The sequence below is a fragment of the Cyprinus carpio genome, chromosome A2 (assembly GCF_018340385.1).
Source record: "Cyprinus carpio isolate SPL01 chromosome A2, ASM1834038v1, whole genome shotgun sequence".
NCBI lineage: Eukaryota > Metazoa > Chordata > Actinopteri > Cypriniformes > Cyprinidae > Cyprinus > Cyprinus carpio.
The window spans coordinates 16,216,711-16,241,714 of NC_056573.1; the positions used below are offsets into that span (position 1 = coordinate 16,216,711).

Sequence of the window (25,004 nt, forward strand, 5' to 3'; positions counted from 1 at the left end):
TTGTCCATGTGCTGGATTTTGAATATTGGTGTAGTAAAACAGAAGGATTGAATGTGGGATGTTTTCATAGTGTCTAACCAATCCAGAATGTGTACTATAACAGTTTGTAAGCTGATGTAGATAACAATGGTAAATCATTGTGTTTTTCTAGAAGCTTATGTTCTTTACCCATCTGTACTCTAACCCTTTGTTTAAGCTATTTGCTGAAAATACTAAGTCTTCTCATCTTAGGTTACAATTTAAGCATCCTCTGCATCACTTCTCGGAATAATCATAATATCAGACTTTAAAGTCCAACATAAACTCCAGCCACACTCCCAGCCAGCACATGGGCAGTGTAATCAGCGGTTTTGAAATGATTGTTTTAGAGAGAGAACAACACGTTTGGGGGCTAATAGCTGCTTTTCCCCCTCTCCCTCCCTCCTTCTCCCTGTCACATGTTCCTTTCACAGCATAGAAAAGTTCCTGGATTAATGCAGAATTAGCACAAAGCAGAGACGCCACCTCAGCCCAACGTTCCAACTAGCAGAGAGAGGAAACGAATGAGGGAGAAGCAGTTTGCACCAGAAACTAAGACAGATACCCCAGCAGCTCAAGACGAGTTCCAGAGAGCACAGAGAGAGGCCAGGACGGGCATCCTTCCGAAAAGGGGACCCACGCTGAAGAGAGCTTCAAAAGCATGGCGGAAAAACAATTTTCTGGCATATTGGTGAGTCACTCAGACTTGCATTTTTTTTTTACTTTTATATAAATGTTTCCTTTTTCTCCATGCCCAGGTTTTCACAGCTATATTTTAAGATTAGATATTTTTGAAAGTTCTTTAATCTTGTATTATGTGTATTTCTTAGTAACATGACCTGGCATTTTTTATTGTCTGATTAAAAGTTAGTACTCAAGCAGGTCAAAGCACTTTGGATCAGGCCACAGTTTGAAAAACCTTAATTGTTTCAAAGAGTGGAACTAGAAGAAATTATTAGAACTTAAACCGAATTACAGGGTTTTTTCTTACTTAAAGCTTTTATAAGAAAGACTCGCAGGAGTAGTATGAAATGCCCTGACAGCTCATAGATACCTTTAACTAATGATTAGCAGGATATAAAGAAATTGGATGAATTTAACAGAGGATGTGGTATAATTTTGGGAAGAAAAATAGCACTTTTCACAATGTTTTGTCAATTTATGAACCCTCATGGCTATTTTGTGTTGTAAGAAGCTGTGTCACTTGATTACATAAATTGAGAATTATGACAGAGCGTTCTGGTACAATTTTAAATATAATTCAATAATATCAGAAATAAGGATTACAATATTCCACAGTAGGACTATTTACAACATAATCCCTCCTAAATTCTGTCCCAAAAGCCTTTCAGAATCACGGTTATATAGAATGGATATGGAAGCCCATATGAGGAATGTGTTGTAAATAGGTCATAAAGCTAAGGAAAACTGTTGCAGGGGTCCTATAGTAAATAAACATTTGTGGTCCATCCCCACCTTTATCCTCCCCTCATATGATTGGTTACAGTGGTTGTAATATTATGGCTCCTGTCCTGTGTATCTCTGTGTCCTTCTAACTGTATTGTCTTGTACTTTTAGCCTTGTACTGTGTCCTGTACATTTTGTACATCTAAACAGGTGTATTTATTTTTGTGAATGAGCATCTTGCAGATGGAATATATCTTATTTGATGTTTAAATCACATGTATAGTAAATTTGCCATTATTTTTCATAGGATATGATTTTATTTTATTTTATTTTTTTCAAAAAAATTAATCTTAAAAATCTTATTTTATTTAGATTTTTCATTATTTTGCCAGATTGCTTTGCCCCCTCCACAGAGAGTTGCATGAACATTGTGCCTTTTAGACTTTTTCAGCACCTTACCCCGTTTTTTTTTTTTTTTTTTTTTTTGTGGTGAGATGTGGCTTTGGTGGTCAGTGGCATCAATGTGTTGTTCACAATGTTGTGGGCAGTATAGAGGTTTGGTTTGCTCTCAGGAAAGGAAAGAAGATTTTAACTGGCACATTTGTTTACACATCAGTCATCTAAATGACTTTTGCAGATTGCACCTCATTGGACAGTTTTGAATAGTTTCGCTTAATGTACAATATCTGACCAAGTGGAAGTACCATGATAGATGGTTTTGTATACTTTTCAAAGGCATAAAGCTTGCTTTAGTGCTTTGAATGGCGTTAAGTCCTCTTTGTCTCTGACAGAAGCTGTTCTGCTTTAAGAATATCCTGACGTGTTGACAATAAGATACTGACAGTGTAAAGCCCATTGTTACCCTCTGACAGTGACAGTAGAGAATGTAAGCGTTGTGGTAACCCAAAACATAATTAGAGACGAGTAGAATGACATGAGAGGAATTAAAGCTGGAGCTGTCAGACATTCAGAAGCCGTTGCGGAGGAACTGTTGATGGAGCTGTGATGACCCTTTGCCGTACTCGCTGCTTCTTCTGTCCCACTGGCAGCTCTCCACCCTTTCCCAAGGGTTGTTAATGTGTGCTGCTGTCTGTGAAGTGGAAATTAAACGGAAACAAATTTTGGATCCCGTTGTCCCTCAGGATGCTTGGCTGCTGCTGCAGGTTTTCACTTTCGCTTTGTGGGCTCTCAAACATGTCAAAGCAAAGGTCAATTAATTAGCATTAAACAAAACAAGCAACAGTAAATTACATAGATACATTTTCTTTCTGTTATTCTGAAGGTCTAAGGACCTTAGTGAGCTGTTTCACTGTCACATGACATTCTAAATCAGCTAAAATGGAACCTCTAACTTACATTTAAAATGGAAAAAAAGTGATTGATTTGAAATACTTCACATCTTCACAAAACCAGCAGCTGGTTATTGGTAAGTAATGTGCACCTCATAAGCAGTGCTCCTCATGTGAAGTGCATGAGACACAGTAGAGTTCTGTGTTCTAATACATGTTGCTATTCTGCTAAGGTTATGATAAATTAGTTTTAATGAGCACAAAAATACATAGCAAACTCATGTATATTGGGTGAAATGGTACATCTTTAATTAGACAACTATTTTGCCTGTACATTTCAGTATTTAACATGATTATTGTAATTATTTTCAATCCATTAATATTTTCCTGAAACTTGAAGCAATGCATTTTGGGATCGCCCTTTCTGTGAAGAATAACCTCTTTGAAATAGCACACTACCATGCTACTCTTGCTATTTCTGTAATATACATTAGACATAAATATTAAGACCGTTTCCAACACTGCATTGGATTTTAGCCAGAACATGGTGACCGGTATAAATAACATAATTTAAAGGGATTATGCACTCAAAAATGAAAATTGTCATCATTTACTCATATTGTTCCAAACCTGTATGACTTTTGAAGAACATCTGGAACCCAACAACATTTGAGCACATTGACCTCCATTGTATGAAAAAAAAAATAAATACTGAGACTTTACTCAAAATTTCTTCAGTTTCATAGAAGAGACATAGTGGTACAGTTTAGGAACAACCTAAGAGTAGTGAAATTGTGCATTTTTAGTGAACTGTCCCTTTAACACACCACTTACTAGCATTTGGTAGAGCCTATACAGTACCGCCGCTCCCTATACGCAGAGTATGAGGTTTCCATAGGGCACCAACTCCCCAGGGGCACCATCACAGTTGTTAAAAAAAAAAAACGTGACGCATCATTCCCCCATCTGCGCCCGCTCACATCTCTTGTTTGCTGCTGAATGCAAATGATCATAATTGATGGACAACTGTACCCGGTAAAAGACATCAGCAATAGGGCACCTAGAAAAGAAAAAGAGAAAGAAAAAGAAGCCCGTGCATCACTTTCAGGCACATTCATAATTCTGTGAAACTTTTTTTTTTTTGGCTTTTGAAATTCATAATGTGTTTTAATGTCAGTAATAATTTCACCACCACCAATGAATCTAATATTCTTGAAAATTAGTCATCGTTTTAACACAAATAAAACCAAAAATCATCGTTCTTGTTGCCATGGTAACCGCAAATGCGTGCATGCTTTCACGTGGAGCAGTGTTTACTACACAGAGCCGTTATTCACTGACAAGCTGCGCAAAACCATGATCATATTTTGCTTGTCAGTGAACAACGGCTCTGTGTAGTAAATGCTGCTCCAGGTGAAAGCATGCACGTATAGAGATTTACCGCTAATTACAGAACCGGCTTTACTGACGAGATGCGCATTAATATTGTGCCGATATTTATCGTGCATTCCTAGTCACACAGAGAACACGCAGTCATGCAGGATACAAATGCACACTTCATAAGATCTCACAAGTGGATCTGAGTAAGTTTGCATGGTTTGTGAAATTAAATGTTCTTTGTCATTCAAAGATTAGTTTAAATTATATAAATGCGTATTTGCTGAATGCTGATGCCAAACAAGAAAGTATTAGAATGTTTGCCTTTCTATTACTAATAATATAAAAGCAATCGTTATAATAATTTTTTTTATACATTTTAATTCATTTGTTAACCGTTCTACAGACGTCTATCCGTATTAGACAGAACTGTTAACAACAACAGCGAACATGCTGCCGCTCTCAGTGCCGTCAAAATAAAAGTCCCACCTCGATCGCTTCGGCCAAGCAGGAAAACCTATTGGCCGATGCGATATTTAAAAAATGCCATTCTTAATAGGTGATGAGCATCAAGTTCAAAGCCATGTCTAGGTCTGCAGCACTTATGTAAGGAACATATTGAACTGTCACTCACTCACATTAACTACACCGTACACATCTTTGTAGCTGTGCAACCGTAGTGCCTTCAGGGGCTTGGGAACAGATGTGGTTGAGCAAAGGGGAAGTCAAACATGATTTCTGTCTATGTTTGAGGTCCAGACTGTACTGTCTGTGGAGCATACCGAGCCTACAGAGAAGGCAGCCACCATGGAGTATGAACAATTGGAGGACAAGGGCCACCAAATGCCAAACACGTCCACTGCTGCGATTCCTTTAAAAAACACTCTCCTCCACTAAAAGGGCCCATTGAGCCTCAGCCTTTAGATTTCATTTGAAGTAACCACTCAGGCTGAAAATTGCGTTTTTCTGTGTTTCTTCCTCTTGCCTTTATATGTGGAGGTACCCATTCTACCCAGGCTAAACACAAATACTGACCAACAAAGAGCCACTTTTTCTCCTCGCTAGCTGAAATTATGGACCGTAGTTTAGCATTGTGTTCCACCCACCTGGCTTCCTAAATCTTCTTTTATTAATATTATTTTTGACAGTTGAATTGAAGTCCCTCAAAGTCTTTTCAGGCCATATTTAGGTAATCTGTTGCGCTTGAACCCAACCTGCTCCCCCATGGCGTTGTGAATGGGGAAAAAAAGGCATGGGATGAGGGGGGGTCTGCTGTTCTCAGGGTTTCTCCACAGAAACAGCCCTTTGACCTATTATATCATTTTGAAGTTCTTCATGTTGAAAGATCACAGCAACACAACCCTTGCTTTTGTGTTGACCAGTTCATGCATTAAATTAAATGCCAAGAAATTCATAATAAATTCTGAGAAAACACCATGTCAAATGCACAGAATTTGACAGGAATCAGAGTGTTCTAGTAGTCCAAGTTCAAAAAGACAGTTTTGAGGACTTGTGTGATTTTTATAGTAGTTATAAAGTGTCATACCAGTCCCTTTTTGTGCTGTTTGAAATAGCAAATAATGAAAATTACATATGTAACGTTCTGTAATGTGACCCTGTGTGTGAGTAAATGGACCTCACTATGTGCCTCTTACGTACTCCTGACAGAAAGCCTCACTCGAATGTCAGAGAGCCTCCTCTGGTGCTTTTTATACTAGTTTCTTTTGTTTGCTAAGAAAAAAGGCCTCCACCCCACAGACATCATGTTAAATCAGATTTTCAACTGTTTGTCAAAACATAGATGGCCCCATTACAAGCCATTCCTTGCATTTTCAGCTTATAGAATAAACTTTTCTACTTATCTTTTTTTTTCTCAACCTCAAACACTGTTTGACATTCCTGTTGTCATTTTTCTAATTGCCTGATTGTTGAATCCACGTGAGGCGAGTCAAAGTCACATGTACCTCAAGTTCATCCTCAGCTATGGTCCCATATGTTTGTCAAAATATGTATGTTTTTTGCTTTTTCCAGCCTGATTTGTGCCCAAGCCATTCCTCTGAGCCCCATTCTCCCCGGAGGAGGTCTGAGCTACACGCTATTTATAAAGAATTAGCAGCTGGGGCCCTTCCAGCCAGTTTATGAGGGGAGGTATGGGGGGGGGGGGTGTCTTCAGGTTAATCCAAGCGATGGAAATTGCTCTTTGGTGTCCCAAAAGCCGTTTGGACCAGGTGGACATCACAAATTCTCTCTCTGCCCTAGAAGCACACAAACACACACACGCCAAAGGAATGGGGCAGGAAGTCATTTTCAGGCAAAGGTCCATAAATATGTCTCTGTGTTGCCCTCTACAATGGTCCTGCCAGACTTTTCACTGACTTCCCTATATAGTGACTGGCCAAACAGTGCCTCAGATTAAGATTCACTGTGTTACTTCCTGTCTTACAAAATAAGGATTTCCGTCCGAAAAATAAGAGACCCCTTTTAGCATCATTATAATCACAGCTGAAGCGTAATACATACTGCCCTACAAAGGCAAACTACTTTAACTCGCTAGAGTGTGAAACTGAGCAAAACGGCTTTAAATTTTTTTTACTTGTCCAGCCAAATTAATTATAGGTAGGACACTGAAAATTTAACAATTAGATGTTTTAGTAATGAAAATTATCTACATTAAAAAAATGTGAGCTCAAAATAGATTTTTACCCCTATTTTGAAGTTAATGTACTCTGCCTTTGCATTGTCTGCAAAACGCGAGAAGTCGCACCAAGACAAAATTATCTAGCTTCCACATTATCAGTATTTGGTTGCTGATCACCATTTACAAAATCGTTATAGTAACACCTGTATAAAATCTAGTGATCATGGGCTATCTCAGGATATTGCACATAGTAATGTGACTGTATTAAGTTTTTTTTTTTTTTTGATCATAACAATCAATTTTCCTTACAAGCAGACTAAATGTTAATACCAATTTATTTGCTATGCTCAGTTACGTAAAAGAATGCTAGACATAGCATAATTGCTTTTATATTGATTTGTATGAAATAGCCTAACCTAAAAGAACGACTTGAGGATTGATGTGAACGCCACAATGGGAATAATGCTCAGGATGGTTGTGGATTAAACATCTCAAATGATGTACATCTCCATTGATTGATTTAATTGGGTTACAAGAAAAGGTAGGATATATGGATTTAATTGCGAACTGTTAGTAGGCTACTGATTTTATGATTGATCATGCTAGCTGCGGCATTCGAGTCCACACGCGCATAATAGAATAATCTGCATTACAAAAAAAAAAATAATCTTTAAAGTTTATTCACGATTACGTATTGCTGCCAAGGTATCTAGTCTTTATAGTGAAGATGTTTGGTAGATCATGATTTATCAAATTCGTTTGTCTACACCGTAATTAAAATGCGGCAGACTTTAATGGACAGTAAAACAAAGGCAGATAACCATATAACTCCAAACCAGCACAGTAACTTCATATTGACTTATAGCGGCTAATCAAAGTCAGAATGCCATAACTCAATTTGAGTGAAAGAGTGGTAGCTCTTTTTTGAAGTACCAGGTGAGACGACCCATTATTTTCTCGGAAAAACAACAAAATTGACTCAAGATACTTATAGACATGATAAAGGGTGTCTTGAATGTCCCAAAAATATCAATAACTAATTTTCGACAAAAATCAAAGTTACAGTCTTTTGCATTTGCACGTCAACATAGTGAGAGCATATTAAGTTGATTTGTAATGATAGACATGAATTTGAATTCATTATGACATAACTGGAACTGGTATAGAAAACACTTATTTATTTGAATTATTTCATTATTAGGAGGCAATTATCTAAAGCTATTGTTCATACATTTGAAATCTTTTTTATTGATCAGTGAAATTTCAAGTAGACCTGGGTCAGATTTTTGAGTTTTCACTCTTTCTATAAGTATGTTAAGACATTTTTAGGTCTTTAACATCAGGTTAACGCTGTAAATAGCTTCTCTTTTTGTATGCTGAATTCTACATTTTGGGGTATTTCTCAATTTGTTAAGTAATTTTGCATTCAGCTGGTTTTCCAAAACGAAACATTGGTGAATTTGACCTTTTTATGATCTTATAAACTTTTTAAATTATTTTTGTATATATTTTTTTGTTAAAAGTTCCCATTTGTTTTGCTGTGACTACAACCATATCAAATTCATTTAATCAGTAAAGTATACATAATTTATTGTCATAATGTTAGTTACCATTTAAAAATAAAATCACTCTTGCTTTATGTACAATGATGTCCAATCATAGCTTGTCAACTTAGTTTTCAGTTACTGTTTTGAATTTGTCTAGTGTTTAGCAAGGTTGTTAAAGACCATTGCCAATTAAAAGTTGTGTAACTGATTGCATATTTATTATTATGGCGAAGGGCTCCTTAGTTTGCTTTCATCATTTACTCACCATCATGTCACTTCAAACCTGTATTATTTTGTGGAACACGAGAAGATATTTTAAGAAATGGTTTTGGTTGCTATTGATATCTTATTTTATGGAGTGCGATGACATGAGAGTGGGTAAATGATGATAGAATTTAGATTTTTTTTGTTAAACTGTCCATTATGTCTTTCTGAATGCTAAATAAAATCATGCCTTGAATATTGTTTCCACTTTAGATATTAACAGTCAGTCTTTTACTAGAGTTGTATGCCAACCATTCAGTCTTCCAGGCTGTTTGCTGTCATGTGCAGGGGGTAAAAATCATGTGAATTGATTGTCTAAAACCGTGGTCCTCTGTTTTCTGTGTGTGTTTGCTTAGGGTTGTTTTTGTGTGTTGGACATACCACTCTAGATTGTAAATGGGGCAAAAGAGAGCTCCGGAAGGAGACGGCTCATCAAAGCCTGCACTAAGTTTGAAAAAGTGACGTTTTTTAGTCAGCAGTAGTATTTTAGCCCTCACTGAGGCCCTCTTGTTTAGCTTGTCAATAGAACGAACGTGCCCTGAATGGAAAACACCTGCTTAAGGGCTCTTGCTGGAAACCACACTTACTGAAGCTCCCTGGTGAATCTGGAAACCACTTGTATTGCTTTCCTGTTTTCAGGTTACACTGTAGAGGCTTCTGAATTAACACTTGTATGAGGTCCTCATGACCCATGGGTCTCTGAATTGAAATCGCCTTCTATATCCTCAGTGTAGTAAAGCTTTTGTTTTATAGTTTTTCTTTTTCTCCTAAGAATGTCTTGGACACTCTTTTCCATATTGTGAAAGTAAATTATAATAACAAAAAAGCACAATGAAAGTAAAAGTCCATATGACCTGTTACATATCAATGACTAAAATGTTTTAGTGGTGCTTTTTGTAGTTTTAGAACTTGAAACCCCCTGTTTTCCTTTCACTTTCATAAAAAGAGTCAGGATGTTCCTCAAGAATTATTTATCCAATAGGAAGTCTGTATCTTTACTCAAATCACATAAAGTTCCAAAACATGTTGTGCTGGTTGCCTAATATTTAAGAACTGGGTTTGCTGACTCACAGATTGCAAGCACTAAGTAGAGGTCCTAAGTAGAGGAGAGCCAGTAATTGTAGCTCAAAATCCTGCTTTTTCTTCATTGTGAACTCAAAGGAACTTAACCCCTTGATGTTCCAGATTTTTTTTAGAGCTGCTTTACTGTAAATAGTTTTGAATGAAATGCATGTGCAAAATGTTGTGCAGTTTTTTTTCTCCCAAATGTAAAAATATAATTTCTAAATAAAATGTATAATAAATATAATTTATATAATTTATAAAGTAATGATTTAAATGATTTTATAATGTTTTATTAAAAATATTATTGCATATAAAATTATATTCTGTATATTCAAAAAAATTAAGTCACTATAAAATCATAAAACAAAATAGTTTTAATAGTTTTGAATGAAATGTGTGTGGAAAATGTCATGCAGTTTGTTTCAGTGGTAAAAATATTTGATTATCAAGCAAACATGATTTTATAATATCAATGTTTTATTAAACCTTACTATGTATAAGGTTATATAAAGAAAAAATGAATGGGTATGTTTGTATATTTAAAATATGGTAAATTTCTGGAGACAATTTTATCATCAAAGTGTAGCTCAGTAAACACACACAAACAAATTTTAGCTAATTAATAATATGAAGAGAAAAATGCTATTGAAAATAGTTATGATTAGGTTTGTGGGGATATTATGAAATTTAAATTCTTTAATGAGCGCTAAGTATCTAATTAGGAGATCTTATTCCCCTACTCCCACATGTGCGCACTTGTTTAGGATCTGTCTAATGAGTTTTGTTTTGATGTGTTTATTCCATTTCAATGCCACAGCCCTTCTCTTGTTGTCATCACTTGCTATTATGCTATTGATATTGGGCAGCGCAAATAGCAGAGTGTACATATCCTCATTAGAAGCAAGTGTTTTTGTGAAGGGAGGCGAAGCTCCGTGCTGCTGCTTGACTAATAGGGGTTGGCTAGGGCCCCTGAGGAGTCTCTAATGACCGCCTGTGTCAGATTCCCTTACAGCCGGGCTCGTGGCTCAGACACAAGGAGCTGCCCGGAGCTATGTGCGTTTATATGTGTGTGTTTGTGTGAAAGGGTAGGTGTCACAAATACATAAACAAAGTCTCAACCAATTGCTTGTAGTTGTTGGAACTCAAGTGGAAAGTAAGCATCACATATTAATTGAGAGGACACGCTCAAATTTGCCAGTTGATTTCTGACGTAATTTGAGGTCATTATCATAGATATGTTTATGAAACCTGCCTTTTTTGCCATTTTGTATTGAGACAGAAGGATTAAGAAGTATAATCATGATATTACACAAGACAGATTTGAACTTAAATCTCTCACAAGATCATCCTCACTGTAAAACATCTATATGTTAACCGCTAGTGATGTTTTTGCAGTATATGTTATGTTATGTAAGAACTAAGTGTAGTTAAGTGTAAAGAGATGCTCATCTCTTTGTGATGCTGTCTGTTCCCAAAGGGTCAAACAGGCAGAGCAGATGTAGTTTAAGCTCAGCTGGGAGAGTATAATCAGGATCTCACAAGCATAATAAACTCTGTATTTCTGGATCTATTCTTGCATACCTTTTTTGTTTATCTAGGGGATGATTTGGTAGGTAAACTACTAGTTTCATGCATTTAATTTATTCTATTTACTGTTTATAGGCATTAAATTATTTTGGGATGACTGGAGGATGTTAGGGGAAAAAAAAGCCTTACCTTTGGACTGTATTTACATTGTGCAATTATGCAGTGGCTTTATGCCATGCTTAATGTATAAATTCCATTTGCAATTTTATAACAAAATTTATAACCAAGTGCCATTTATTTTATTAAGTAATATAGCACAAACACACAAAATAGGTTAGATTTCAAATTATAGAACGATAGATAGATAGATATACTTAAAATCATGACATAATTTGCCCACTGTGTGGTTGTGAACCATTAGTGGAATGTTAGCCTGATAGTTGATGTAATGAACTACACATGGTTGCACTGCTTGAGGAGAACTGACTACATTTATCCACTAAAAATCACCTTGACACCATTGGTTTAAAAGTTATTAAATGAATGGCTGAGAAAAGCAATATTATTTCTGGTAAAAGCTCTAGCATAATTTGTTTCCAGATGCCACCTGGTTGGATATTTTGTTTCTAATGAAGTGACATTCAGACATATTAATGGTGACCAAAGAATGTTTGCACATGAACTTAAGCCCCAGATAGTTTATTAAAAAAAAGAACTGTGCAAGTTTTGAGATTTTGACCAGTCAGATCTTCATCAGTGCTGAAGACCTGACTAGTCGAAATGTTGGGCTTTCTGGAGCTTAAAATCAGTGTTATTATTTACCCACATGTTACCAAAAATATACAGTGAAAAATACAAAATACTTGTGCACATCCAAAAAACCCTGAGTCCCAATTCTGAGTTTTGGATGTACAGACCAATTTTGGATTCTTAAAGGGGTCATATGATGTTGCTAAAAAGAACATTATGTTGTGTATTTGGAGTAATGCAATGTGTTTATGTGGTTTAAGGTTAAAAAACACATTATTTTCCACATGCTGTACATTATTGTTTCTCCTCTAGGACCTGCCTTTCTGAACAAACCTTGCGAACAAAGTGCTGTAAAACGTCTTCACACACGAATGGAACATATTCGTTCACTTCGAACTGGAATCATGGCGGAATATCCTGTGATGTCCACTTCGCAGGGCACTTACGTTCGAATAGAACAAACATCTAAAGCGATCATCAGTGTGGAAAATCCTTTAAATATGTAAACGTACTTACACGCTGTGAGTCAGAAGCACCGGCATTGTAGTCTACTCTCCCAGGATCAAAAAACAGTCCTCCATAAAATGCAATGCACACATCTGAATATTTGGGTTGAACTGTTCTGGAACAGTGTTGGAAATAATAATAATAATAATTCATTACAAAGTGCTCTACATTGTGAGGGGGAGTCTTCTCGTCCACCAACAGTGTGCAGCATCCACCTGGATGATGCAACGGCAGCCATAGTGTGCCAGAACGCTCACCACACACCAGCTTATTGGTGGAGAGGAGACAGTGATGAAGCCAGTCAGTAGATATAGGAATTGTTAGGAGGCCATGAGGGTCAGATGCCAATGGGCGAATACAAATAAATACAACTTAACCACTGATTTCTAGTTGTGTTCTATTTTGGAAGACCAAACAAAGTAGTTTTGTTTTCACAAGGAAAAACACAGCGTCTCCATGACATGGTGCTGGCGGCAACAGCGAGAAATAAAATTTACGCCTTCTTTCTTTGTGTGAACATTTGGGCGGCGTTATGCAAATCTTCCCACATCATGACGTAGACATGTGGGGGCGTGTTTAAATGAGCCGTTTTAGGAGGGAGGGCGTGGACGAGTCTTACCTTTTATAAAGAATATCTCTTTGGGTTTGAGACTTCAGTCTTTGCACTTTTAGGGATCTTATCTATTCACAAACAACTTGTAACACTCCAAAGAGAAAGGAAAATTTGAATTGCATCATATGACCCCTTTTACTGTATATTTGTCCCCATTTAATTGGGGTTATTGAATAGTATGTATTCAAAATGAGAAATATACCTTGAGAACTAGAGTATGGGCTGGACATATGTGGAAATAAACACATTTGACTCTTAACTCTTAAATCATTAGTACTTTGTGCAGTTATGTGTGGTCCATGCAATGTTGTGAAGTGAATAGAGATGTTGATGCCATCCTCTTGAAGTCTGCTAATCAAATGCATCAGTGCTGAAGACCTGACTAGTCGAAATGTTGGGCTTTCTGGAGCTTAAAATCAGTGTTATTATTTACCCACATGTTACCAAAAATATACAGTGAAAAATACAAAATACTTGTGCACATCCAAAAAACCCTGAGTCCAATTCTGAGTTTTGGATGTACAGACCAATTTTGGATTCTTAAAGGGGTAATATGATGTTGCTAAAAAGAACATTATGTTGTGTATTTGGAGTAATGCAATGTGTTTATGCGGTTTAAGGTAAAAAAACACATTATTTTTCCACATACTGTACATTATTGTTTCTCCTCTAGGACCTGCCTTTCTGAACAACACCTTGCGAACAAAGTGCTGTAAAACGTCTTCACACACGAATGGAACATATTCGTTCACTTCGAACTGGAATCATGGCGGAATATCCTGTGATGTCCACTTCGCAGGGCACTTACGTTCGAATAGAACAAACATCTAAAGCGATCATCAGTGGAAAATCCTTTAAATATGTAAACGTACTTACACGCTGTGAGTCAGAAGCACCGGCATTGTAGTCTACTCTCCCAGGATCAAAAAACAGTCCTCCATAAAAATGCAATGCACACATCTGAATATTTGGGTTGAACTGTTCTGGAACAGTGTTGGAAATAATAATAATAATAATTCATTACAAAGCGCTCTACATTGTGAGGGGGAGTCTTCTCGTCCACCACCAGTGTGCAGCATCCACCTGGATGATGCAACGGCAGCCATAGTGTGCCAGAACGCTCACCACACACCAGCTTATTGGTGGAGAGGAGACAGTGATGAAGCCAGTCAGTAGATATAGGAATTGTTAGGAGGCCATGAGGGTCAGAGGCCAATGGGCGAATACAAATAAATACAACTTAACCACTGATTTCTAGTTGTGTTCTATTTTGGAAGACCAAACAAAGTAGTTTTGTTTTCACAAGGAAAAACACAGCGTCTCCATGACATGGTGGCTGGCGGCAACAGCGAGAAATAAAATTTACGCCTTCTTTCTTTGTGTGAACATTTGGGCGGCGTTATGCAAATCTTCCCACATCATGACGTAGACATGTGGGGGCGTGTTTAAATGAGCCGTTTTAGGAGGGCGTGGACGAGTCTTACCTTTTATAAAGAATATCTCTTTGGGTTTGAGACTTCAGTCTTTGCACTTTTAGGGATCTTATCTATTCACGAACAACTTGTAACACTCCAAAGAGAAAGGAAAATTTGAATTGCATCATATGACCCCTTTTACTGTATATTTGTCCCCATTTAATTGGGGTTATTGAATAGTATGTATTCAAAATGAGAAATATACCTTGAGAACTAGAGTATTGGCTGGACATACGTGGAAATAAACACATTTGACTCTTAACTCTTAAATCATTAGTACTTTGTGCAGTTATGTGTGGTCCATGCAATGTTGTGAAGTGAATAGAGATGTTGATGCCATCCTCTTGAAGTCTGCTAATCAAATGCATCGCCACCATTATACCTCTTTCAAATGCTCATTAGGCAGAATAACAGAAGCCTGTCAACTTTTAACACCAATAACAGGATGCTCAGTTAGGTCCATCGCCAAGAGCTGCCACTGAGAGCTTTCTTTTGTCCCTAGGACACTTTTTTTTTGTTCTTGTGTGAATTGTAATGCATTTTTTCACGTTCTGCCACATTACGTCTTCAATATTGATTTTTGCCTGTTTATTGCTGAGAAAATCTTGTAACCTGCAGCGAGTGGGTGAATTACGAGGCCACGGCCTGACCGACAGACGAACGGAAGGGTATATCCCTCCTCTGGCCTCTTGCAGGACCTTACAGGAGAATTGGCAATGTCAAGGGATGAGGATTTGAGAGTCAAGTGTCGCTGAATGGGAGCGTTGGTGGTCTGGGTGCAGCTGCCTCGAGAACAAGTGGAAGAAATGCAGAGACAGGGAGAGTAGCGCGCCCCATGGAAGTGGACCTCTCCTTACTTTTGTCTTTCATCGTGCGGGCCAGCCGCTGAAAAGCTTGGCAGTGCCTGTGACTCCAGGCAGCTAAGCTAGCAGCTCCTAGCACTCAGTATGCAGCCAAAGTGCTGGAATGACAATGACTCCATTCATTGTGGAAGTAGAGGCAAAGGCTGTGGATCTCCTCTGTCTGTTTTGCAGAATGGGGGATACAGAAGAGGAGGGGGGCACTCTCCCCAACTTGCAGTACAGCGGAGGAGGTAAGGATGAGGGAGTGAGAGAGAGAAACAGGAAGGGAGGGAGAAAGAGAGAGAGAGTGAGTGAGCGAGCGAGAAAGTGGCAGCGGTGGAGGGGGAACTTCCAAGCCAAATGATTGAAAGAGGCGGAGAGGAAGCAGAACTCCATCAGATGAAATGAGGTGAAAATAATTCAGGCATTAATCAAGCTTGGCCGAAAAGGAGACTGTTCTTTCCCCCCTCCCTCTCTCTGCGGAAGCAAATGGTGAGGTGTGAATGAAGAACTCGAGAGTTGAGACGAGAGAACTACCGGACACTATCGAATCATGTCGGAATCCAACAGCAGCGCAGCTTGTATGGCCGATCAGGTCAGTTGTGTTCTTGTCATATTTATGCGGTTTTGCAACTGCTTGTTCATTTTCTATAAATGTTGAGCTCTGTTGAGAGGGAAATTTAAAAATGTTGCGAGAGCGAGCAAGCACGTTACCGACGCATCAAAGCGGCAATTGTACGAAGCTGCCCGGACGACGGTGCAGGCTCCTGAAAGAACTGAATTAATCAAGACCAAGCATTGTCTGCAGTGCCTTATTTTTCGGCCATCATTCAGGGGGCCTGTGACGACTCAATAGCCCACAAACCACGTGAGAAAGGGGCTGCAGCTCTTTAAAAACCAGACCACGTGTAGGCCAACTGAAAAGTTTTTATAACAAATTGCAGTGGGAAGTTCTGGCGATGCTGGTGGAAGGGTATGTGATAAAGTTTCCAAGGAAGTGGGCAGGAGAGCAGTGTTTGAGAGACAGAAGGAAGGAGGAAAATGTCCAGTCTGAAAGGAGGACTGGCCCATATTTCTCCTCCTTTTTCTGTCTTCCTTCACCTCCTTTTTTATTCACCAAGGCTCTTGTCACTTAAACAATCATGGTGAAGATTTGTTGGAAATAAAACGTATAGATATCCGATAAGGCACTTTGTGGGTCACAGATTTATGTTGCAGTGCCAGTTTTGGTTGCATCCTTTCCTTTGCCTCTGTATCCATTCCACCATTCAGTAGGGTTGTGCAAATTAGGATAAAGTAACAGTCTAGTGTCTAAATAAAAACTGGTGGAACTAAATTTAGTTACTTAAAAAGATAAAAACTTTTTATTAATATTGTTTATTTATTTATTTTTTAATTAAGGAATGTCACTATGTGGCAGGTTTTGAGTTTTGGAATGATGCAAAATCTATTTATTGTTGTCAAGTCAAGTCACCTTTATTTATATAGTGCTTTATACAATACAGATTGTGTCAAAGCAGCTTTACAGTGTCAAACAGGAAAATATTTAGTCAATAATGTAATAAGACAGTAAAAAAAAAAAAAAAGAATTGAAAAATATTCAATTAAGGTCCGTTTTATTGATGATTCAGTAATGTCATCGTCCAGTTCAGCTCTGTTCCAATAGCGTCTGTGCAATCAAGCCGACAGTATTGCTAGAAATTAAGCGTCCCCAACTAATCAAGCCAAAGGCGACAGTGGCACGGAACCAAAACTCCATTGGTGACAGAAATAGAGAATAAAACCATGGGAGAAACCAGGCTCAGTCGGGGGTCCAGTTCTCCTCTGGCCAGACAAAACCAGCATGGTTTGGTTTAATTCCAGGCTGCAACACAGGTCAGATTGTGCAGAGGACTTGTCTGGTTCCCGTGGTCTTGTCCCGATGGCCGTCTAGTTGACGAGATCTTTCGCAGGGGATCTGTCTCTGGGGCTCATCTCCGCTGACATTCAAGGCTGTCATTGTCATCTCTTTTAATCTTGAAATGAATGTTGGTATTCTTAGTGCTTAATTAAATCTCTTTCTATCATATATCATATCTCAAGTTCGAGGCAATTTGCAGTCTCAAATTGCATTGTCATCAAGTTATATTCGTGAACAGTTTTTAATGAGCAAATTCTCGTTTATTATTTAATTAGTACCAAGAAACATTAATACTTCTATTGACCAGTTGGGGACAGTGCCATTGCAATGCATTATTTTGGTCTTACGTAATGTTGATATCCCATAACTATCAATATCCCTAGTCCTAAGCTTTGCCCTCATACTAATTTCAATTTTATTTTATTATTATAATTATTATTATTTTTTTGGTCTAGTCTTATTTTTATAGGCTTGACCAACATCAATAGCTGTCAGTCCTTGACATTGGGGATGAGACCATTGAAACCAGATGAGCAGTGGTCATCTGACCTTATTAGTTAGGTTGACCACATTCCTCTTTGAAATAGGTTTTCTTTTAAAGACACTGGTCATTTACGTATAGAAGGCTTAGATGTACAGTAACAACAGCCTATTTAACTGTTAACAGAAGTATCATAGAAAAGAAAAATGGTTAGAAAAATGACTTTTAAAGGAGTGATTTTTCCCCACTGAGGTCCACCTTATAATATGTAACACATTTCACTTGAGCAATTTATGCAAATGACAAAATATTAATAACATGAACATCAATTTATACATGCACAAGAGATGGTTTGATGAGGTGTCCTGATTTATTTGATCATTTCCAGCAGTGCTAGAACCCTGAGAGGCACCACAGACTCAGGTGTCCAGCTGTAGAGCTCACTGATTTATCTACACACACACACACACACACACACACACACACACACACACACACACAGACACAGACACAGAGGAGCGGGTGCATCTGCCAGAGCCTCAGCCTCCAGCCTCCAAACCCCTAATGTGTACTCGTCACGTGTGTATATGGTGGGGAAACATCCTTTCCCTGTTTGAGCTTTAAAATATGCATAACTTAGAATGATATTGTATCCTTCGGTAAGGGTTAACATTAACAGTTACTTGTCGATTATTTCTTTGATTTGTCTGATATTCAACATTTTTAATTTGCAAACTGAAGTTTATATACCTGTACTGTACCCAATATATTGTCTACAAATGTTAAAAATGTTACAATATACGGTAAAAATATTTTAAAAAATAACTATTTAAATAATTTGAATAAACTGTGTTTATTTATATTATATGCCTGCTGTATATTTGTGTTGGATTTATTGTTTCAGTTGTGTTTTTTTATGTTTAAGAACAATTATTGTTTTGATCTTTATGAATTATTTGCTTCATTTGACTGACATGCATATGTTTGAAAGGCAGTAGCAATTTTTTCCTTCTTTTTTTTTATCACTCAGTTGTTGTCAGGACTAACTAAACAGAAATGTTTGCATTACACAAATATAACAGTATTAACAGAAATTAGTTGTTCACTTTTATTTAAAGAGACATCACTTATAGAGGTTTTCAGTAAACAACACTAAGACCTGAATAATTGATAATAAAATGCATTGCTGATCATTTTCATTAGCCCTATTACAAATTAATTAATGGGCAGCTTTCTCCAATCATAGCTATGCCATTTTCTCTGATTAATTTTGTGCTGGAGATTCAGTTCTGTCTTGTTTGACAGCTCTTGGGCTCTGTGGAGCTCATATATTAGCTCTGTTATATGGCTAATTATGCTGGACACTGTAGTATTGTCTAATTCTTTCTGTTGAAATACAGAGAGCTTGACTAATAATTGAGATAATATGAGACAGTCATTTAATTGTAGTAACAGCTTACTGGGTTAAAATGTCTTCACAGTAATCTACAGCATGATGATCAGCGCTTAGAAAGTAAGTTTAAAAAAGTGTTTTGATTGCAACACTTGATCATTTTTGTTACTTTTAAAGAGATGCTATGTAGAGCCCGACCGATATGGATTTTTGGGGGCCGATGCCGATGCCGATATTAACTCGAAAAGAGCCGATTTATAAGCCGATATTTTGATTTTGAAAATAAACTGGATATTAGACCCATTTCCTATAAACTACACTTACACAACATTCAATAGCAAAATATCTGCCTGTTCTATGTATGTGGGCTGTATAAACCATTTTCCAGAAGGGATTATGTTAAAAAAAGCCTTAGATTACAGTCTCAATGACTAAAACAATTGCACATCAAAAGTATATATTTTTTAATGATCAAAAGAACACTCCATTAGAGGAATCTTTGCAGAAGTAGTCCCACACTTTGCTGCTACAGCGTTCACCTTTTTCAGCCATCTGTAGGGCAGAAAGAGAGACAGAGAAAGAATAAGCATGTGTATTAATAATATCACCATGTATCATTACTCATGTCATCATTAGAATTATAATAATAATAAACAGGGATCTCCTACATAGGCAAAAATGAGAAATATAGAGAATATATATATATATATATATATATTTTATTTGTCAAGCAATAGGTATTACCTATTACCTATTTATATTTAACTATATTATTACGACATTTTCCTGTTATGTCTGTGAAGCTGCTTTGAAACAATCTGTAAAAAAGAAGAAAAAAAAGCGCTTGTTCAGCTCACATTTATTTACATGTCCCCTCTGGTTTAATCATTTCTGACGCACCTACTGTAGTTACTGTAACTACACTATATTTGCTCTCACAGACACAATCACAACGGACCCGTATATCTTCTCCTCTTCTCTTTGTGCAGTCTGAATCAAAACATCGTCATGCGCTGGCGAACGTAAAGTTAGCCTACTGTTACCGGAAGATTACGGAATCAATTCGAAGTTGAATGGTTAACGTTAACGTAAACCGCTGTCAATTTTGAGAAGAACCACCTTCAAACAAGTTAATAGCAAGCATTTAAGGGGCCTGCTAAAAGGAAGCTATGTTAGCGTTAGAATAACGTAACAGTTGTTGTTTTTTCGAGGCACGCTGTACATAACTTCTAGTCATTGACTACACGCGCCCCCCTGCCACAGTTACACGGTCATTATGTGGGAAACACTGCAGATATATTTAGAATAAGTTAAACGCTAACGTTATAGTTCGACCTCTTATTAACGTTCGCGCTCTTCCACTGATAAACATGGTATTAGCTTTGTGGCTAATCTAATATAGCAATGCATTAGCGGCTGTAAGTGATGTTACAGAATATTTAGAAGTGATAATGATAGGACCGTTAGCTAGAACTACCCACACTGTTTTTATATACAGTGTATGAACTAAATCTACAATCATTTCACATGACGAATGACAGACTCACCGTCAAAAGAGTACATCTCCATGGCTCGGCTGATAGCTTTCTTCTGTAGTGGATTTCTGGCGCTGTTGTCAACTGGGGAGTTGCAGAGCTCCCTCTGGTGGGCAAACTATGCAACACTCATAACATGAGTGAAGCATGAGACTCTTGTTTCTCATGTTTTCATCGGCCGTTATAAACGCCGATGCCGATTTAAATGCAATTAGCTCATATCGGCCGATAATATCGGCCGGCCGATATATCGGTCGGGCTCTAATGCTATGTATATTGATTGGTTTCACATACAGTAATGACCCAAAAACTACAAATAATGGGGCTATAATGCTTGAAGAGAGCAAGCGAGTTATCAGTCTCTTCAACAGTGCAGCTATAGAACTGCATCATGTGTAGGTGTGTTACATGCACAAGTATGTAAGCTTGTCAGTAATATTTATTACATAGACCTAGCTTAATGTTAGCAAACTGCATGGATCATATGAGCATTATATCACCAACAATGATTTTTTTTCCATTTATTTTTACAGATTGCATTTGAGACTGAAGCTGAACACGTATGTGTGTGTTTTGATGTTGTGTGTGTACACATGGATTGATGGATGTTCAGTGGGTTCCAACAATCTGTTGGACCACAGTGAAAATCTTTTGTTTTGCATTTTTATAATTGAAAACTGATATTTTTATTGCAAACATTATCAGCATAGCGGTATATGAAGTTTATTTACAAAAGCAACATCAATTGCATAATTTCTTAGTATTCAGTATTTCCTATAGCTTTAACATTCACTCCAACTGCATGAACTGCATGAGTTTATGTACAAGCTAATGATCAAGTTGTCCAGTATGATTTGAGAATGAGCATCCTGTGCTTAAATGAAAGAACATTTGACCTTTTGTACAAAGTTCACATGCAGTGTCAAAAATGTTAATAGTATTAATATTTATTTTATTTAAAAGCTTGTTTCTTTTCAGGTTTAAATTCAGTTTTTTATCTCAGATTTTCACTGTGGACTCCCAGACTTTTAAAGCCCTCTGTATATGAAGAGAGAAAGAAGAGAGAGGGGAAAAGAGCAGTTCAGAAGCATATGTGTGCTCGGAGGCAGTGGTCTCTCCTGTCCCACACTCACTGTGCTCCTGGGCTTCCAGCTGCTCTCTTTTTTCTCTTTCTTTCTGTCCATCTTGCTTCATTTCTCTCTACCCTTTATGTGCTGATTTTATATGCAATACCTCCGAAATTCTCTTTAGATCTGTTTGTTTTTCAGTTCTCTTCAAAACTTTGCACTATATCGACCAATAGCATGTTTGATATATTTCCTATAAGACTCATGACTTGTCATTTTGTCCATGTGGCCTTCGGTCAAAGCTTTGTGGCTAGGTGAAGGTTGTCCTTCTGAACAGCTGTCATAGCTGCCAGTGTGACCCTCACTCAGTCATGGGTACTTTCCTCAAGCTTAATCACTTTTAAAGTCTCGATGCATCTTTTGACCTTTTTGTTTCCTTTATTTTCCACTGTTATCCCATTTTTCTTTAATAGCTGTAACACTATAAGGTTCCTTAATAATGATTAAAGTCATGATTAAACTGAATTTTTCAAATTATTTTTCTGAACTTGAACTCCATAGGGTCTAATCTTTTCTTGACAGGTGACTGCGTGATGGAGTATGCCAAAATCAGCTGTTGGTTGGGGTTTACACTTAATTGGTTTGGGAAAAAAATTCAAACACATTATTTATAATGCTATTTCAAGTTAACAAGGAACCTTTTAAAACATATTATGTCTAGACGAAATTTCTCAGTTACATTCTTTCCAGAATTAAGGGCTCTTGGAATACAATAGTTTCTAAGTTCACTAGCCTTGTAGCATTAACAATTGCTCTTAATTTTGCGGTCTATTACTAAGAGTCATTCTGTGTAAACACACTTGTCTTTTGAACAAGTGTGTTTTGGCAGCCCCTACTGCCACCTCTGCAGCTGTCACAGCAGTTAGCCTACTTATTTCCTGACCAAAGGGCAAAGATGCTCTCTGCAAATACAACTTTTTGCACAATATTTCATTTAAAGTACTGCCTGTTTGACAGGCTAAATGTTGTACAGGGGGATTTGGGCTTTGCTGATTCTCACTGACTGGGGCAAGTTTTTGTGTCTCACATGCAGTTGGGATAATTTGCCAGAGGGCTTCTGAGGAAGAGAGCTGGCCTCACAGTAAAGCGGTCGCTCAGTCAGGGGCCAGGACTTTAGCAAACTCCAAGCCATGCACATGCCATGACAAACTGAGGCCTTAGAATGCAGGAGAGATGAAAAAGTCAGAGCTTTGATTCAGAGCTGTCGGGCCTGGAGAACAGCCTTAAAACTCTTTCCCCATGCTCACACTCCCAAATATTCACATGCATTTGTGATTAGATTTGGTTTTGATTTACATTTCGGTCTTTGTTTGATTCAGGGGTTTTTTGCTCGTATTTTAAAATTTTTTCTAAATTTCATATTCTGAACAAAAATCAGTTATTGTAATTAATATTTCAATATTAATTAAATATTCAATATCAAATATTACTGTATTAATATTTCAAAATATTACTTTTTATGTATTTTTGATCAAATAAATCAGCTTGGTGGGCATTAGAGACTTCTTTTAAAAACTTTCTACAAAAAAAAAAAAAACTTACTGACCCCAAATTTTACTTAGCCATGATTATGTAATGCAAGTAAAACCTATGAACATGGTAACTTTCACATTATGTCTGCACAAGGATACCAAGAAGAGAGGTGATATAACCTTCTTGTTTACATCGATCTGATGCGCACAAACTATGATTTAGATGAGTTTACCAATCAAATATTATATTTTAAATATTAGTTTTAAATATTACAAACATGTAAATTCTTAAACAAATATTTTGTTGCCATTCCATCCAGAAATACAGTTGATTTAAATGTTGTTTCCCCAGGCCAGTGAACACAATGCTGTACATTATACTGTACACTGCAAACAATGTTTTAAAGTGACCAGAAATTCTGTTTCTGTTTCACTTGTCAAAATCTGACGCTTATTGCCTCTGAACTGTCTGAAGATGTTTTTTCAGTCTAGAACCTGAAGTTGCATGACATTATATCTCTATGTTTGATGTCAGCCAAAATTGAGCTGACTTATGCAACCCTGAATGCCTTCAAATGGTCTTTAAAAGTGCTCTAATTGGTCCTCTTGACCATATTGTTATTTATAATGGTTTGTTCCCCAAATTCATTCCCTCCATAACAAATTCATTTGTTTCTATGTTTACAAATGCAAATAGCTCAGCAATAAAGAAAACCAGACCCAAGTGCAATGATAAAGAAAGGCCAGTGGATACTGTTTATGTCTCTATATGTAATTCCAAGCTGGTTAAACATACATAGTTCCATACATTCCATAGAATCTGGAAACAAAAATGCTGAAAAGACAGTGTGTGAAAAGCAGGTGCACTACTTTCATTGGCTCACACTTCTGCAGGCTATGCTTTCTTATCATTCTCATTGAGCATTAATTGAATGATTTGGTTATCTGAAGCGTGTCTGCAGCTTGACCTGGTTTTCTGGTTTTCAATGTAATGTATTCCTGGGTTGGCTAATTAGATTTTTCAGCATCCAGTCTTTAGTGTCACGTGATCCTTCAGAAATTCAAACATTCTTGTGCTCATAAAAATATTACTTATTTTATTATAATTGAAAACAGTTATGCTACTTAACATTTTTTTTTGGGAACAGTGGTCTTTTTTCAGGATTAGAAAGTTCAAAAGAACAGCATGCATTTATTTAAAATCTTTTGTAACATGTCTTTACTGTTATATAATACATATCAATGTAAAATGAAGTAACAGCCTATGGCATTATAGTTGGTAGCAGTGCATAGGTCAAAATGACCAATTTGAATATATCCTTTGTGTCCCAGTTAAACTCCCTAAAGCCACACCTACAGGCTCCTCCCCTCTCCCCACCCATGGCTAAAGGGTAGAATAGGTTCCACATGGAGCTATGTCAGTCTGCTCTGGCACTTCTTACATGCTGATGCTTTCCTGAATGCTGTAGGTTCCTGTTTGAGTAGGTGCTTATAGCTGGGGTTAACAATGGACAGAATAAAGGTAAGACCAAAGGAAGTGAGGCTAGAAGTGTGTGTGAAATATTGAGTCTTTGTGAGGGAACTTCTCAAGAAAATCTTTCAGTATGTTTTTTATAGGAAGGAACTAGAGGGATTAGTAACTGTCTTTAATTCTTACTTTTAAGTCTTTGATAGAGTTAGATTTGAGCATTCACTACAGTGTAAGTCTCACAATTTTGCTTTAGAATGGCTTCGGTCATTCTTGGAATGCTATTGTATATGTCCAGAACTGTGTAGC

At 37.2% G+C, this 25,004-nt stretch overlaps 1 protein-coding gene across 5 annotated transcripts in view; it reads left to right on the forward strand.

Moving 5' to 3' along the window:
- The window catches only part of LOC109086975 (sodium- and chloride-dependent glycine transporter 1-like), a 55,019-nt gene that overhangs the window by 9,384 nt on the left and 20,631 nt on the right, over positions 1–25,004 (forward strand). For 3 of the 5 annotated variants that reach the window (XM_042775807.1, XM_042775810.1, XM_042775814.1), the window contains exon 2: positions 453–709. In XM_042775807.1, the coding sequence (XP_042631741.1) occupies positions 680–709 (30 nt within the window). In that variant the 5' untranslated portion in view covers positions 453–679. Of the gene's footprint in view, positions 1–452; positions 710–15,621; positions 15,915–24,622; positions 24,750–25,004 lie in introns of those variants that run through there. The other 2 variants (XM_042775799.1, XM_042775819.1) reach the window with 2 other exon arrangements.